The sequence below is a fragment of the Eubalaena glacialis genome, chromosome 13 (genome assembly GCF_028564815.1).
Source record: "Eubalaena glacialis isolate mEubGla1 chromosome 13, mEubGla1.1.hap2.+ XY, whole genome shotgun sequence".
NCBI lineage: Eukaryota > Metazoa > Chordata > Mammalia > Artiodactyla > Balaenidae > Eubalaena > Eubalaena glacialis.
The window spans coordinates 56,496,753-56,513,691 of record NC_083728.1 but is presented as its reverse complement, the minus strand read 5'-3'; the positions used below and the strand labels follow the sequence as shown (position 1 = coordinate 56,513,691).

The 16,939-nt window shown below is 59.0% G+C and overlaps 1 protein-coding gene across 1 annotated transcript; it reads left to right on the top strand.

Annotated features, from left to right (window-relative positions):
* Positions 1-4,580: 4,580 nt before the first annotated feature.
* C1QTNF8 (C1q and TNF related 8) lies at positions 4,581-6,045 on the top strand. Its single transcript, XM_061209699.1, has 2 exons — positions 4,581-4,785; positions 5,495-6,045. Exons 1-2 carry the CDS (start codon positions 4,581-4,583, stop codon positions 6,043-6,045), a joined length of 756 nt encoding a protein of 251 aa, XP_061065682.1.
* Positions 6,046-16,939: the final 10,894 nt, after the last annotated feature.

Sequence of the window (16,939 nt, the reverse complement as noted above, 5' to 3'; positions counted from 1 at the left end):
CCGGGCGGGCACCCCGGTGGGCGCAGGGACCCGTCTCCCCCTCAAATAAAGAGCATGTTAGCTTTCTACTCAGAGAGTGTACCTGGACAGGTGGGCTTTGCCTGTGGACCCCATGTTTCAGCCATGGGGGGCCAGGGGTCTCCTGCCTGGGGCACCCCCAGTCACCACCTGGGGGAGGGGTCAGCCAAGAACCGTCGAGGCCCCCCCTCGTTGCTCACTGCTGACCACACGGGGCACAGCCAAGGCATCGACAGTTTTTCTATCCACCTGGACCACCTGCTGGATGCTTCAGAGGGAGCGTCACCTCCTGTCACCACTTGTCACAGGCTCTGGTGGCCGCAGTGATAACTGAAGCCCCGCTCCTTTTCCTCCATGTGCCCTGGACGCTGTCACCGGAGGCCAGCCGGCACTCCCCTCATTAGTGGGGGGTGAGCCTGGAGCAGCGCTGTCAGAACACGCTGCTGGCCCAGCTCTCCCCTGAGGGACTTGGTCCCCGGGCTGTGAGGGGCCACGCAGGGCGGGGCCTGGGGCAGTGACCGCCGGGGGAACTGTGGGACCTCTCCCTGCCACCCCCACCCGGCACAGGGTGGGCACCAGACCCTGAGCTGGGGGGGGAGGGTCAGGGCTGCTGGTCACCTCTGTGGCCAGGCTCCTCGTCCAGCCCCCTCCTTAACCAACAAGTGAGTCAGGCCGGGCTGTGGGCGGATGGGTGAGGGCCACAGAGCCCTGCTGCCCACCTGGCCCCACACCCTGTGTCCATGGCTCTGGGCAGAACTGGGCGCAGCATCAGGGGCTCCCCCCAAGCAGGGCCAGGTGGCCATGAGGCCCTCTCACTGTGCCCCCTGGGGACGAGCTCCAGGCCACTGGCCCTTCGCCCGTGGCAGCTCATCAACAGGACTCGGGAAGTGTCCATTAAGAGGCTGGGAGATAATAACTCGGCCGCATGCACGCCAGCCACTCAGACCCCCATTACTGCCTGAGACCGAGGCAGGCTGGCTGTGCAGCGCAGCGTCCCCATCAGCGGCTACGAGGGCCTCCTTGTCCCCACGCCCCACCCCTGCCGGGTGGCTGCTGATGGGGAGCTAAGTGGAGGTGCTGTGCGAAGGTCATTATCTCCAAAGCTGGGAGGGCGCGGGCACAGCCCCGGGGGGCTGGGCACTCATTGCCTGCAATTGTCTCATGACCACCCATGAGGCTGGAAATTTTGTCCCCTTGTAGAGACAAATGATCAGGCCCTGGAGCTGATGGGTGGCTCTGGGCCACACGGCAAATTCCAGAGGCTGTGGCTGCGTCTCACTGGAGAATTAGCCTCCCTGGGGAGTCTGGAGGGTGGCCACATTCGGCCCCTGCAGGAGTGGGGAGCGGGGAGTCACAGGGGGGGACATCAGGGCCCTGAGGGTGGCCGAAGCCTGCGGTGTTTCCATCCACCACAGAGGACACTCTGGCCACTCTGAGTCCACTGGTGCCCATTTAACAGGTTGGGAAACTGAGGTCAGACGCAGGGAGCAGCAGAGCTCGGGCGTCTGCCCTTCTCTGGGAGCCCCAGCAGCCCCAGAGACAAAAGTGGGGCGGGCAGAGAGGAGCTTCCGCAGGTTGACTGAGGCCAGTCAGCAGCTCCCGCCGGAGCCTGGACTAACCCAGCCCTCGGTGATGCCTACAGAAAGCCCTCCGTCCAGACCATCCACATCCAGATTCCAGCAGTGGTTGCTGACAAGGCGTGGGAGGCCGTCGAGCCCCACTGGAGTGTGAACTGGCACCTCAGGGAGGCCGGGGAATATCTGGGAACCGGCTGCAGCTGGTGTGATCTCCCGACCACAGCCCTCACCAGCTCTGCTCCCCTTCAGCCTGGCACGAGAAGCCCCTCAGTCTTGCCCTCTACCCTCATCCTTGCCCCCTCCCTGGTCATCAGTGAGGAGTGCCAACGTGGGGAGCCTGAGGGGAGAGCCGGATCCTGGGCTGTGCCTGCATCTGCAGAGGCGAGAGAGCCAGCCCTAGCTGCCCACGGCCTGTCTTCCGGCACAGCGGCCACAGCTCCCCAGGCCACATCTGTGCCTCCCTCTGCCAGGCAGCCTGGCTTGGTGGTGGTGGTGAGGCGCTTCCCAGGGAGTCACATGTCCCCGTGCTCAGAGGCTGAGGCACCAGGCCCTGCCCCTGGACCTAGCATCCAGCTGCTCAGGCCCAGAGCAAGCACGAGGCCAGGCCCTGGTGTGGGCGTAGCCCACGCCTGCCACTGCCCGGGGGGCCCTGTGAGTCATTCCTGCCAGGGGGTTGGCATCACAGGGACACAACCCTTATCCACTGAAAGGCTGGGCTAATGCCGAGGGCCCCCAACATGGTGTCACGGCAGGCCTCTTGCCCCGCTGGGCACTGTGACCCTGGGAGGGTGCAGCGGGAGGTGGAGGCAGACACTACGGGCCTGGCCCGACGTTTCTCTCCCGTGCTTCACCCAAAAGGCTCAGCCCTCCTGTCCCAGCCAGAGACAGGAGGGCGTCACCATCACCAGGTGGGCTCAGCACAGGCATGGTGGTCTGTCTCCCCTGACTTTGGCCTCCAGCCTCCTCACCAACCTCCCTGACTCCCCTCTAAGTCACTGCATCCCAGACAGAGGATGGCTGCCAGCTCATAGTTTCACCCCCAACCCCCCAGTCCCAGACACCCCAGGCCCTCAGAGCCACGCTGTGGCCCATGGGCTGTCAGGAGGATACTGGAGCCCCCGTGGCAGGGCTGCACTGACGTTGCGGCAGGTGGCAGGCTGGGCGGTGGGTGGCAGGGCCCCGTGAGCCTCCTGCCCGGGAGCTCTGAAGCTGGCCTGAGGCCTGTTGGTCTTGGATGGCCCAGAGGGAAGCCACGGGCACCTGGGGCGGGCATGAAAGAGCTCTTTCATGGGCCACTGGGCAGAGATGCCGGAGACGCCAGGCAGGCAGCAGCACCCGATCGTGAAATGGTAACAGGGAGGGTGGGGGGGGGGTGGGGGTCTTCACAGCCATTCTGAGCAGGGCCAGGTGGCCAGGATGCCTGGGACCCCAGACCTCTGGGGGAACAAGGTAAGGGCCCCAGCAACACAGGCCTGTCTGTGGAGTGGGCTCCCCAGGAGATACCCACTCCTGTAAGGTTCCTCCACGGGAGGAATTCAGGAGGGTCTTGCAGAGTCCATTGGGGCTAGGGGGGTGGGTGAGGGTCTGCTAGGCTCTGAGGGGGAGAGGAGGGCTCCCACCTGCCAGGGAAGCTCAGCCTGGGAGTGGGTCTCAGACCTACTATGTAAGAAGAAGGACCTCACCCTGGGCTGCAGTCCCCGAGGGCTTCCTGGAAGAGGGAGCCTGAGTCTTTGCTCAGCATGGCCAGGGTACAGGGAAGAGTGAGGACCCCGACCTCACATGCCTGCCCTTGCAGGAGACCAACCCTGGCTGAGCCTCTCATACGTACATGGGGAAACCAGGGCAGGCAGGGCCCACTTGCCAGGGAAACTGAGACCCAAGTGATGTGGGGCTCACCCAGGGCCCCCAGCAGCTGTTGGTTGAGCTGGAAAGTGGAGCCTCCACCTGGCATGGATGAGCCAGGTGTCAGGCAGGGTCTCCCGAAGGAGAGGACGTGGAGGCAAGAGGCCTAGAACTGGTAGGGCTTAAAGACCATCTTACCCACAGATGGGTGGGGGCCACATGGGGTAGCCTCCCAAGTTATCCGCAGGGGCCTGGCCTGGCCCACAGGAGGTCAGGATGAGGGTGCCGCCCTCTGCCAAGTGAGGCAGCCTGGCAGAAACTGCCTCATGTCTGACCCCAACCACCTGGGCCCCGGGCCCAGCCACCGGTGGGTGGGGTGCTGCCGTTCCCTGAAGCAACCTAGCTGTCCCTCCCGGAGGGCTCTGGCCGGCCCAGGTGGGTGGGGGACTTACAGGGCTGATTCAGAGCCTCCACCTCCATACACTTCTCTCTGCATCTACCAGGTGCGGGGTCTCCAGCCATGGGGAGTTTGGGGACCAGGACTCCCCAACTATAGGCAGTTAGGGTGCCTGCCACTGCCTAGAGCTAAGGCCCTAAGGTCCCAAGGAGGGAAGCAGCTATGGGGAGGAGGGAGCAGCCCCGGAGAAGGAATCTGGAAGCACCAGCTCCAGTGGGGTGGGGCTGCCCTGGTCACTCACTGGGGCTCTGGAAGGGCAGGTGTGAATGGTCCCCTGTGCTGGCCCCTCCGATCGATGGTGGTCCCCAGGTGCTGTGTTAGGGAGGATGCTGAGGCCACATCCAGGTCCAGGGGAAAGTGTGTGGGGATCCATTAGTGACGTCTGTCGGGGCAGGGGTCTGAGTGTCCAGGAGGGCTCTGCCAGGCGCCCTGTCTGGTGCAGGATGAGGGTCCGGCCACGCCCACTGCAGCCCCTCCAGGGGTCCCAACTGTCCATCCTCACCCAGGCAGCTCCCTGATCCCACCAGCGCGCTGTCTCCCCCACACAAGGGGGCACGGTTGGGCTGCTGCGGGGGTGGGGGCTCAGCAGGGGTGTCCCCTCTCCACTCCCCGTTTTCCTCCCCCATCCTCTTCCTCCCCCATCCTCTTCCTCCCTTCCTGCCCTCCCGACCCAGGCTCTGGCCCAGATGGCAGCCTCTGCCCTCCTGCTCCTCCTGGTGCTGCCCGCAGGGGCCTGGCCTGGCCTGGGGCTGCCCTGCTGGCTGTGTATGCACTGCAGCTGCCCACCCTGGCGCCCGGCCGCCCCCAGCCCGCATGTCCGCATGAGTGACGGGGATGAGTGGGTGGGGCTGCCCCACGTGCGGCCCACCATCGACATCTCGATCCTCAAAGGTGAGTGTTCCTGGAGAGGCGGCCCCACGGCCCCCGGCCCCACAGGGACACTCCGCAATGAGGGGCATGGGAAGAGAGGCAGGAGAGCAGGGCGACGGCCTAAGGCTAGCTCTGGGAAGGCTGGGCCCCAGGGGGACACACAAGGGCCTGCTCCCTGCTCCCCATAGCCGCCTCCTCCGGTGGGAAGCAGGGTGCCCTGGGGAAGGGGCTGTGGATTGGGGGGGATGGCGGGGGGTGGGGTGGGGTGGCAGGTGGGGCTGAGTTTCCCTTCAATCCTGCTCCCCCCACCCCAAGGGGAGGTGGGAAGGGGGTCTGGGAGCAGCGCCCCCTTTGAGAGGCAAGACAGGCTGAGCTCTAAGAGGGAAGCACCCTGAAGGCTGGACGGAGGCCACACTGAGTTTGGATTTGGTTACCAACTTCCCAGGCCTCTCCTCCTTCAAAACCCAGTTCAGACACTTCCTCTGTCAGCTACTGGACCCCCATCGTCCCTGCCATCCCAGCCATCCCCATGTGACCATCTGCACAGGCCTCAGAACTGCCAGGACCTCAGGGTGTGGCTTCTTTCTCATTGCCCCGTGGAGGGCGGGTTAGCGCCCACCTGACAGATGAGACTGAGGCTCGCAGAGGTGAGGTCACTTGCAAGGCCGTGTGGCCAGAGAATCTGACCCTTGAAACCTTGACCAGGGGCTTCCCCTTACCACCCCCTCAGGTGAAAAGTGTGAAGCGGGGGTCAGAGGTCACTCCAGCAAGAGCAGGAAGGAGGGCCCGCCCGGCTCCCGGGGCCTCCGTGGCCACAAGGGCCAGAAGGGGCAGGTGGGGCCGCCGGGCACCCTGTGCCAGCGTGCCTACGTGGCCTTCTCGGTGGGCCGGCGAGAGGGGCTGCACAGCACCGATGCCCTCCAGGCTGTGCCCTTCGACACGGAGCTGGTGAACCTGGACGGTGCCTTCGACCTGGCCTCCAGCCGCTTCCTCTGTGCCGTGCCTGGCGTCTACTTCCTGAGCCTCAACGTGCACACCTGGAATTACAAGGAGACGTACCTGCACATCATGTGCAACCGGCGGGCCGCAGCCGCGCTGTATGCGCAGCCCAGCGAGCGCAGCGTGTTGCAGACACAGAGCCTGCTGCTGCCACTGGCCGCAGGTGACGCTGTCTGGGTGCGCATGTTCCAGAGGGACGGCGACAACGCCATCTACAGCGAGCGCGGTGACCTCTACATCACCTTCAGCGGCCACCTGGTCAAGCCGGACGCTGAGCTCTAGCAGCCCCCACGCCACATCCAGTCCTCAAGGGCAGTCATTCCCGGAGCCCCGCAGCCCAGGACTGATGCCAGCTGAGATGGAGCATCAACTGCGTGCAGACGCTGAGCTGAGCACAGGGGTGTGGCAGCAGCAGGACAGACCGGGGCCTGCCCTGCTGGAGACGACACAGACCAAGGTTTCACACCAAGACATTCAGGAAGCAGACCCTTGTTCTGGGCGCGTGGTGGGTGGGGGATGGGGGGTGGGCCGGAGCACCTCCACACGCGATGGAGTTTGCTCCCCTGGTCGAGCTACCTATTCTGCATATAAAGGCTGTGCCAGGAACCACTGCCATGGAGAGCTTTACAAAGCACCTATTGGGTGCTGGGCTGGTTGCTAGGGAGGCTGCAGGGTAGGGAGGGAAGGGGGTCAAGTGCAGATGCCGGCCCTCCTGGAGCCAGCTCTAGCAGGAAGCATGATGGATTCCAGGGTGTTCGAGGGCAGCAGAAGCCACAAGACAGGCTGAAATGGAGCAGGTTAGGGTGCTGGCCCGGCGGGGACAGGTCTCGTCCTTGGTGAACACGCCACCAGCCCTGGTGGGCTGATTTTCTGGGGCTCAGCGTCCCCTTGTCTGTCTGGAATGAGCTGGAAGGGGGAGGAAGCTCATACCTGGATGTGGACCTGAGCCCAGGGAGCCCCAGACCCCCACGGTGTCACCTCCTACTTAGGTGTGCTGATGCTGGGCCTGGCAGCAACGGGAAGTGACCAGGCTGGCCTCGTCCTTGTGGACGGGTGTGGGTGGAGTTTGGCCATGCTCACTCCACAGGAAGCCCCTGTCCACCCCACGGTCAGAGCCACCAGGCTGCCCCACCCTCGAGTCCACTCCGAGTCTTTCCCTTCCTGCCACGTGTCCTCTGGCCACTCTGGGACCTTCTGTCCAGCCCCTGTGGCCCCATCGCCCGCCACCTCCCCTCTGGCCCTCCCCTGACATCCCCTCCTGCAGCTGCTCCCTCCCGAATGAGGATTCTGGGCCAGTGAGGCCGCTGGGGCCCTGGCAAGAGCAGCGTCTGGAATCACCAGAGCCCGGCGAGCTGGCTGAGGTCCCAGGCCATGCAGAGGTGGCTGGAGCTGCAGGCTGGCCGGGCTGAGCAGGCCAGGGCCTTCCAGGTGCTAGACAGGCATGGGGGTTTCCACCTCAGGGTCTCGGGCCCACAGAACGCCGGCCTGGCTGATCCTGTCTCCTCACCACGTCCTACCCCGGCCCCCACTCCTTCCCACCAGGAGCCCAAAGCATCCTGAGATGGATCTCTGACTGGTTGGGGGCCCCACATCCACCTGGCCCTGGCAGATCCTCTCCAGATCATCATCGGCTGATGGGGGAGGTGGGGAGGGGGTGGGGGCCCACTCGTCCTTTTCACAAACAGGCACCTCCTTGTCCCCAGGGAGGGGACACAGCTGGGATCACGGTGACCCTCCCCTGCCACCACGGAACTCAGTTATCCCTCAGGAACATCAACCCTGAGTGAGGCTGGAGCCAGGAACGTCCCACACCCACCCGTGAACAGCAGAGCCCACCCTCCCAAACACACAGGCCAGGCCAGGCCAGGCCACGCCCTTGACAGGTGGGGAAACTGAGGCCTGGCAAGGGGGTGTAGACCCCCAAGACTGTGTGGGCTGGGAGCTGGTCCCCTCCATGGACTGGGCTGTCTCCCCTAGTATGGCCTGGGACAGAGGGGGAGGCAGGAGATGGACCCCCACTGGAGAGGGGCTGCTGGGACTCCCTGTCTGCAGGGGGAGGGGGCTTTTTTTTTTAAAACATCTTTATTGGAGTATAATTGCTTTACAATGGTGTGTTAGTTTCTGCTTTATAACAAAGTGAATCAGCTATACATATACATATATCCCCATATCTCCTCCCTCTTGCGTCTCCCTCCCACCCCTCTAGGAGGTCACAAAGCACCGAGCTGATCTTCCTGTGCTATGCGGCTGCTTCCCACTAGCTATCTATTTTACATTTGGCAGTATACATAAGTCCATGCCACTCTCTCACTTTGTCCCAGCTTACCCTTCCCCCTCCCTGTGTCCTCAAGTCCATTCTCTACGTCTGCATCTTTATTCCTGTCCTGCCCCTAGGTTCTTCATAACCTTTTTTTTTTTTTTAGATTCTATATATATGTGTTAGCATACGGTATTTGTTTTTCTCTTTCTGACTTACTTCACTCTGTATGATAGACTCTAGGTCCATCCACCTCACTACAAATAACTCAATTTCGTTTCTTTTTATGGCTGAGTAATATTCCATTGTATATATGTGCCCCATCTTCTTTATCCATTCATCTGTTGATGGACACTTAGGTTGCTTCCATGTCCTGGCTATTGTAAATAGAGCTGCAATGAACATTGTGGTACATGACTGTTTTTGAATTATGGTTTTCTCAGGGTATATGCCCAGTAGTGGGATTGCTGGGTCATATGGTAGTTCTATTTTTAGTTTTTAAAGGAACGTTCATACTGTTTTCCATAGTGGCTGTATCAATTTACATTCCCACCAACAGTGCAAGAGGGTTCCCTTTTCTCCACACCCTCTCCAGCAGTTATTGTTTGTAGATTTTTTGATGATGGCCATTCTGACTGGTGTGAGGTGATACCTCATTGTAGTTTGGATTTGCATTTCTCTAATGATTAGTGATGTTGAGCATCCTTTCATGTGTTTTTGGCAATCTGTATATCTTCTTTGGAGAAATGTCTGTTTAGGTCTTCTACCCATTTTTGGATTGGGTTTTTGTTTCTTTGATATTGAGCTGCATGAGATGCTTGTAAATTTTGGAGATTAATCCTTTGTCAGTTGCTTCATTTGCAAATATTTTCTCCCATTCTGAGGATTGTCTTTTCGTCTTGTTTATGGTTTCCTTTGCTGTGCAAAAGCTTTTAAGTTTCATTAGGTCCCATTTGTTTATTTTTGTTTTTATTTCCATTTCTCTTGGAGGTGGGTCAAAAAGGATCTTGCTGTGATTTATGTCATAGAGTGTTCTGCCTATGTTTTCCTCTAAGAGTTTGATAGTATCTGGCCTTACATTTAGGTCTTTAATCCATTTTGAGTTTATTTCTGTGTATGGTGTTAGGGAGTGTTCTAATTTCATTCTTTTTACATGTAGCTGTCCCGTTTTCCCAGCACCACTTATTGAAGAGGCTTTCTTTTCTCCATTGTATATTCTTGCCTCCTTTATCAAAAATAAGGTGACCATATGTGCGTGGGTTTATCGCTGGGCTTTCTATCCTGTTCCATTGATCTATATTTCTGTTTTTGTGCCAGTACCATACTGTCTTGATTACTGTAGCTTTGTAGTATAGTCTGAAGTCTGGGAGCCTGATTCCTCCAGCTCCGTTTTTCTTTCTCAAGATTGCTTTGGCTATTTGGGGTCTTTTGTGTTTCCATACAAATTGTGAAATTTTTTGTTCTGGTTCTGTGAAAAATGCCATTGGTAGTTTGATAGGGATTGCATTGAATCTGTAGATTGCTTTGGGTAGTATAGTCATTTTCACAATGTTGATTTTTCCAATCCAAGAACATGGTATATCTCTCCATCTGTTTGTATCATCTTTAGTTTCTTTCATCAGAGTCTTATAGTTTTCTGCATACAGGTCTTTTGTCTCCTTAGGTAGGTTTATTCCTAGGTATTTTATTCTTTTTGTTGCAATGGTAAATGGGAGTGTTTCCTTAATTTCTCTTTCAGATTTTTCATCACTAGTGTATAGGAATGCAAGAGATTTCTGTGCATTAATCTTGTATCCTGCTACTTTACCAAATTCACTGATTTTCTCTAGTAGTTTTCTGGTAGCATCTTTAGGATTCTCTATGTATATATCATGTCATCTGCAAACAGTGACAGCTTTACTTCTTATTTTCTGACTTGGATTCCTTTTATTTCTTTTTCTTCTCTAATTGCTGTGGCTAAAACTTCCAAAACTATGTTGAATAATAGTGGTGAGAGTGGGCACCCTTGTCTTGTTCCTGATCTTAGAGGAAATGGTTTCAGTTTTTCACCATTGAGAACGATGTTGGCTGTGGGTTTGTCATATATAGCCTTTATTTTGTTGAGGTAAGTTGGGAGGGGGCTTTCTGTCAGCAGCCCACACCAGGGCCTGGGCCTGCAGCCTCCCTTGAGGGCTGTGACGGTCCCACCAAGGCTGGATCTCGGGCCAGCTCTGGACCAGGAAGATAGGGGCTCCTGGCGTCCCAGGTGTGAGACCCTCGCATGCCACGTGCAGGCCCTACAGCCCCATGAGGAAGCTGAGACTCAGAGGCGTGGGTCCCTGAGCTCAGGCCTGGGCAGGGCAGGCCTGTGACTCCAGACCCCCAGCACAGGCAGGGGTCTGTACCACAAGATGCATAGCATCAGGGTCTCAAAGGGATTCCTGCCCCCAGGAGCCCCAAGGCCCGACTAGGCCCAGCCGTGGCACATGGCAGGTGGCAGCAAGACTCTGGGGGGCTTGTTACAGCCAAGGGGTCGGGGATTGGAGTAGGACATTCTGACTGGTGAGGCCCTGGCCCCACTAGAGACTAGAGGGTGCTGGGTGGGACCTCGGGAAGCCGGAGGGAAGGCTGGGACCCCTCCCCCCATCCACATCCTGGGACCTGGCCCCTCCCGGGATGCTGAGTTGGGCTGAGAAGCCTCAGGCTGCACTTTGGCCCTTTGGCCTGTGTCCTTTTATGGCTGGAATAGCTGGACACGCCCAAGGTGCTTGGCAACCATCAGGGCATCAGGAGCCACTTTGGAGCGCTAATGGGGGCCGTGGTGGCTGGGAAGTTTCCACTGTAGAGATAAAGGTGCCCGAACAGGAGTGTGGGGGGTTAGAAGGACCCCAGCGTCCCTCTCTCCTCCCAGGTCCTGGACTCCCCTGCCACCCTGACAGGGACCCAGACCCACTGCGTGATGCAGGCCAACCTGGCCGGGTGGGGCCAGGAGAGCAGCCCCTGTCCAGCAGCTCCAGACAAAGCCTGGGCTCTTTCTGGCTCCTTGTGTGGCCTCAGCTCCCCTGTCCGGCATCAGGGTGCAGAGCCCTCCATGCTGCACTGGGCCCTGAGGGTGCAGGGCCGGGGTGGGCATTCCCGTGAAGGCTTCAGACCCCATGGCTGCTCGGCCTCCCTCTCACTCACTCTGTCCACGGTGCCTGGAAGGGAGGTGCTGGGGCAGCTTGGCTGAGCCTGCCGGGACAGACCCTGCTCCCAGCTGCTGACCCAGGAGAGCAGAGCAGGTCAGGCCAGAGGGTGTCTGACCAACTCCAAATCCAAGGGCACCTCCATGCTCAGAGAACCAGGGGCGGGGTGGGGGCTCCCCTTAGTGTGGCCGAGAACCCCTCGGAGGCAGCCAGCCAGAGCCTCAGAGCACAGGGATGTGCCAGGGGACACTGTGGGTGGGTCCAGGGCAAGGCGGCAGTGCCTGCATCCCCCCAGCCCAGGTTTATTTAAAAACAGTGACTGAGAACAGGGTGGGATGAGGTGAAGTCATTATCTCTGCAAAGTGATGAGCGGCCCGAGACTCAGAAATCCACGTGCCAGGCTGCTGCCCTGACCGCTTAGGAGATGAGAAGGGAAATGGCCCCAATCAGAGCAGCAGCCTCCAGGCACCCTCTGCGGGGCCTCGGTGGAATCAGGACTGGCCTGCTGCGGGAGAAGAAAGCTGGAAAAGACTAGAATACAGGGCAGCCTGAGAGATGGATCCTGCGGGAGCCAGTTTCCCATATCAGTTTATCTATTTGGTGGAATTCCAACAAAACACCCATTTTTAAAACTTGGGTGAAATTCATATACCATAAAATTTACCATTTTAAAGTGAACAATACAGTGGCATTTAGTACATTCACAACGTCGTGCAACCCACATCTCTATCTGGTTCCAGAACGTTTTCATCACCCCAAAGAAATCCCGAACCCATGAGCTGGCACTCCCACCCCTGCCCCCAGCCCCTGCTTTCTGTCTATGGATTTGCTGCTTCTGGACATTTTGTGTAAGTGGAATCACAAACTCTGTGGCCTCTTGTGTCCGTCCGTGTTGTAGTGTGTGCTGGCACCTCACCCCTTGCCACGGCTGAAGGGTACCCCACTGTGCGGACGGACCACGGTTTGCCTGTTCACCTGTTGATAAACATTCAGGTTGTTCCCACCGTTTGGCTATTGTGGGCACTGCTATGGTGAACATCTGTGTATAAAACCCATTTTCTAACTTTGTAAAATAGTGTTGAAGGGCGCTTGGAGGAATGGGTAGGCAGGAACCAGCTCAGTTCTGTGTGCTCTCTTGGACATGAAAACAGATTTGGAAGATATGCTGATGAGTGCAGTGACCACCAGGCAGACAACAGGAACCCCCAGAGGCCGGTCACCCAGGGGACAAGAGCCCGAGGTACCAGCGGGGTTGGGATGAGGGGGCGTTTGCGTTCAAGGGTCACCTCATGGACTAAAGCAGGTATCAGTGAAGTAAAGAGTTGTCAGCAATACAACCATTAAAAATATGTGGGACACACACAACGCACAACAGCCAAAAAGTGGGAACATCCAGGTTATCTATTGATGATGAACCGATAAAGTGTTGTTGGTCCCTCCATACACATTTTACGGAGTGTGTATTGTACCAAAACTAAAAAATACATGGGAATATTTAGCTAATTTCTGGATGGGAAAGACATCTCATTTTTTTTTTTTTTTTTTAAAAAGGAGGAATTTCCCAAGCAGAAGAGGGATAGGTTTGATTTTGTAAAAATAGAAAATATTGTTCTACATCAGTCCTGAAGCCAAAACTCACGACGCTAGGAAGTGCTCCTGCCTTGGGGAGAGCGAGGGTGGGGTTCCTGCCTTCTAACGAGCCCCCAGATGGATGGAGAAATCTTGAGAGGAGAGAGGAGATTCATCCGTGAAGGAAGGAGTGCTCCTTCTATACCGACCACCAAGGGCATCGCGTCCAGATATTGTTTCCAAGCTGCCTGGTCACCACCATCATCTGTGTCCCTCAGGGAACCCGTGGGCAAGGCCTCGTGGGCCCCAGCAGGGTGGCTCCAGAGGACACATGGGCAGACAGGTCCACTGTCCAGAGGGCTGAGAAGGCCACAGCCATGGGTCAGGAGGAGACCCCAGCAGCGCAGCTCATGGAAGCCTTGGTCCCCTCCCCTTTGCATCAGCAGCTACTAGATCCTGCCTGGTCCCAGGCACCCTTCAGCATGGCCCCTGGGGGCTCAGCTAGGAGGGAGGGTGGGATCCGGGCTCCAGTGTGGGGAGAGGTCGGGGGACTCTGGAAGCTGACCCTCAGCCTAGGGCCACCCTCTCAGGCCTGATGACCACAAGAACACGGACCCCTACGAACCAGGCCACCTTTCAGGTGCCCAGCAATGGGAGCCTGGCAGCGTGTGGGAAGGGGGAGGGGAGAGGGTGGGCACTCTGTCCCCAGAACGGGTGCTGCCTTCGGCTGCAGGAGGGCCGTGGGTCTCCTTGTCCTGATAGCCCCATCCCCCACCCGCCAGGGGGTAAGACTACCCACCCACCACTCTGCAAAACGTCCTTTAATTAAACCCTCCTCAAACTGCCCAAGTGGAGGGGACACCTGTTTCCTGGGGGGCGGGGGGGAGGGTGGGACAAGTGGGGGGTGCGGGGAGCCACTCGGGGTGGGAGCAGAAGGGAATCATGGCCAATCCCCACTGCCCAGCGGTCAGGTTCCTCCATCTGGAGAGCCGGCCCCTGTGGATGGCACCAGGAGGACCATGCCCCTCCCCCTCCTGGGGCGCCCCGGCCCCTACACCCACAGGCCCGGCGCCCTACACCCCGCAGCCACGGTCAGCCATCTGTGCAGATGTCACGGAAGAGAGTGGCTGAGAAAGGGCCTCAACCCCCCTCCACAGAGGCAGGGGCCAGGGGAGGGAGGTTTGCTCGGGCGGAGACCCTGCCGGCCCCAGTGTGGGGCCCCACGCAGATGGACCCCCCAGACCCCCATCAGTGCGGATACGACAAATGCATAGCTGTCACCACCACGTCCAGATATGCAGCCTGAGGGAGTGGGGAGGGGGTGGGCCTGGGACAGGGAGGAGCAAGGGCCCTGGAGACGGGTGAGAGCTCGGGGAGGGAAGGACAGAGATGGGGACCCCAATCAGGTTCCTGGATAGTCACTGGACCTTCAAGGTAAGGACCCCAACTGGACAGAGCCGCCATCACTCAATTATCAATCAATTATCACATCAATCACTCAGTTATTCATTCAGCAAACACAATTCAGGTTCATGGTGGCCAGACCAGCCCTCAGGAGCCAGGATGGCATGGGCCAGTCTGTACAGGACAGCAGCGGAGGGGAGGCAGCACAGTAGGGCTGGGATCCCCCATCAGCCAGGATGGAGGGGGGTCATGGACCCAGCAGTCTCTCCAGGTCCTCAGCCCACCCAGTCCTTGAAGTCCAGGGTTCTGCTGGGGCCATGACAGGTGACCAGCCAAGACCCTATTCTCAACATCGATCACCTCCCTGACACCCCCAAAGGGTATCTCAGCTCTCAGCCCCCAGATTCCTGTGGGAAGTTCTTCCTGGTGTCTACCCATGGTCTGCCCTCCTTCTGTCCCAAAATACCCAAGAGGGTGGACCCTTCCTGACCCTTCCTCGGGGCCCTACCCAGGGCACCCCTCGCTCAGCCCTCAGGGTGGGCCAGCCTTGGTCTCCCTCACTGTGGGGCTACAATACCAGCTCTGCCTGTGGGGGCTGTGCCTCCATCACCCGCCCCTCCCACCCTGCAACCCCCTGCCTGGAAAACAGCCCCCCCATCCCGATCCCAGAGGAGGCCTCACCCTGCCCCGCGGGCCGGATTTCCTGAGTAAGGTCACTCTGGGAGCCACTGGAGCCCAGTGGCCAATAAAACCCATCGATGCGGAGAGAGAGACAGTAAAGCAGGTCAACCCCAGAGGGCATTTGCTCTCTCCGCCCCCCGCCCCACTCAGGGCCTGTGGACCCGGGACCTGCAAGCAGTGTGGTGGCTCTGTGGCCCCCGCAGCTGTGCCAAGCCTGTGCTGGGTGCGGAGGGCAGTGGCGAGGCCAGGCTGCATCCCCAGGCCCACCGTGCCATGTCCATGGCCCCCTGGGCTCACGTTTCTCCTGGAACACTCCTGTCCCGGCTTCCCTACAGGCTCTCAGGGGTGCCTAGTCCTCACTTCCTCCCATTTGGTGTCCCACCCTGGCCTAGGGCTTCAGGGACTGTCCACCCTGGCCAGTCCTGGTCACCAGATCCCACCCAGACCCAGGGTCCATGGGCTGCCTGGAATCAGTTCCTCCACCCACTGGGTCCATCAGGCTCTGGGCACACACACAGGCACACACATGTCTACACATGCACTCACACACAGGCACACACTCACAAGCAGACACATGCACACGCATACACACCCACACGTTCACACATATATACACACAGGCACATGCACGCACAGAAGCACATACACACACACACTCACACACAGGCACACATGCACACACACTCACACCCCTCACAGGCAGGACTGGTCAGGTTGCTGCTGGTGTCTGCAGTCCCCACACGGGCACTCTTGGCTGGCACTACCCTGGGGAGGGAGCTCAAGATGCCAAATCAATTGGGAGAAATTGACCTGGGCAGATATTTCTGAGCCATCTGCTTGCTCCCCAAAATTATTCTGAGTGGATGCACTTTGCATCCAAACCCAGGGGTGGTGGGGAGTGGTTGGTTGAACGAACCTGTTTCTCCCAGGCACCCACCCTTCCCTGGGATGCTGGTCCCCCTAGGGCCGGGCGGGGGTGGCTTTAGTCACCAGCTCCCTGTGACTCCAATGCCAGGCTTTGTGGCCCCCACCCCCGAGATGGAGCCCAGGAGTGGCGGAGACTCAGCCTGGGGCTCAGGAGGCAGCTGCGTTCCCACTTGACCAGGGACGGGGGGCAGGGGCCGCAAACGAGCCACCCACTCCCCGCACCCACCAGCCATGGAAGAATCAGATGCATCCTCTGCATCCTCCAGGGCCAAATCCTAACCCTGCCACCCCCAGGAGGCAAGCCGGGGCAGGCCCAGCCCTGTCGCTCCTTTTAGCCGGCTTGTGTACACTTTTCCCTGCCTTATCATCTAAGTGTCCCGCTGCCCACTTCCAGCTGGGTGTTTGCCTACCCCCATCCCAGCCGAGTATGATCCACTTGCTCTGATTTGCACTGGCTTCAATCGGCTCCAGGGACAATATTTGCTCTGGGAAAGAGTCAAACATTTATTCTCTAATTTATTCAGGGAGCGGTTGTCAAACACAAGCGCCCTCATTATGTGATCTCGTTTCCAGGGCTTGGCCTCTGTCTGGGGTCCGTGCCGAGGCCCAGGTAGCGCTGACCCAGGCTTTCCCCTGCCCAGCACGGCTCTGCCTGCTCCCCGCTCCCTCCTGGGGTCGGCATCCTGCTCTGGGCCAACTGAGGACAACCGAGTTGGGGGCGGCACTGGGCAGGGCTGTCTCAGATGGGGGCCTGCGGGTGAATGACCCCCACATTCTGATTCTTCTCCTTCCACCCTCGCAAAGAGGCCCAGGCACCAGGGAGCCCAAGGCCTTTCTGAGCGAGGCTGCCAGGGCATCTTCTCTGGGACCCGTTTTCGCGCCTGGGGGGTGGGAGGAGCGCATTTCTTGGGGGTGGAGAGGACAGGAAGCCGAATTCCTCCAGGGCCTGGCATCTGCATACGCCCCACTGGGCCTGGGCTCTCCAGTCTGCTATTTGCCTTGGGAGGCCGCTCCCCCCACTGCTGTCTGGCTATTTCTCCTCTTCTGCTCCAGTCCCCCCCCTTCTCCGGGAAGGAAAGCAGAAGAGGTGGCAGTGGGTTCCTGTACCCTCACCTGCCCCCCACCTCCCACCCAGAACGGCCTCTCCCAGGGTCCCCTCCTGCGGCCTCCACGC

What these genes read in the sequence shown, in the direction of transcription:
- C1QTNF8 (XM_061209699.1), top strand. Translation starts at nt 4,581, where the DNA reads ATGGCAGCCTCTGCCCTCCTGCTCCTCCTGGTGCTGCCCGCAGGGGCC. An exon ending in CGACATCTCGATCCTCAAAG is followed by an intron (nt 4,786 to 5,494) that starts GTGAGTGTTCCT and finishes CCACCCCCTCAG; the next exon opens with GTGAAAAGTGTGAAGCGGGG.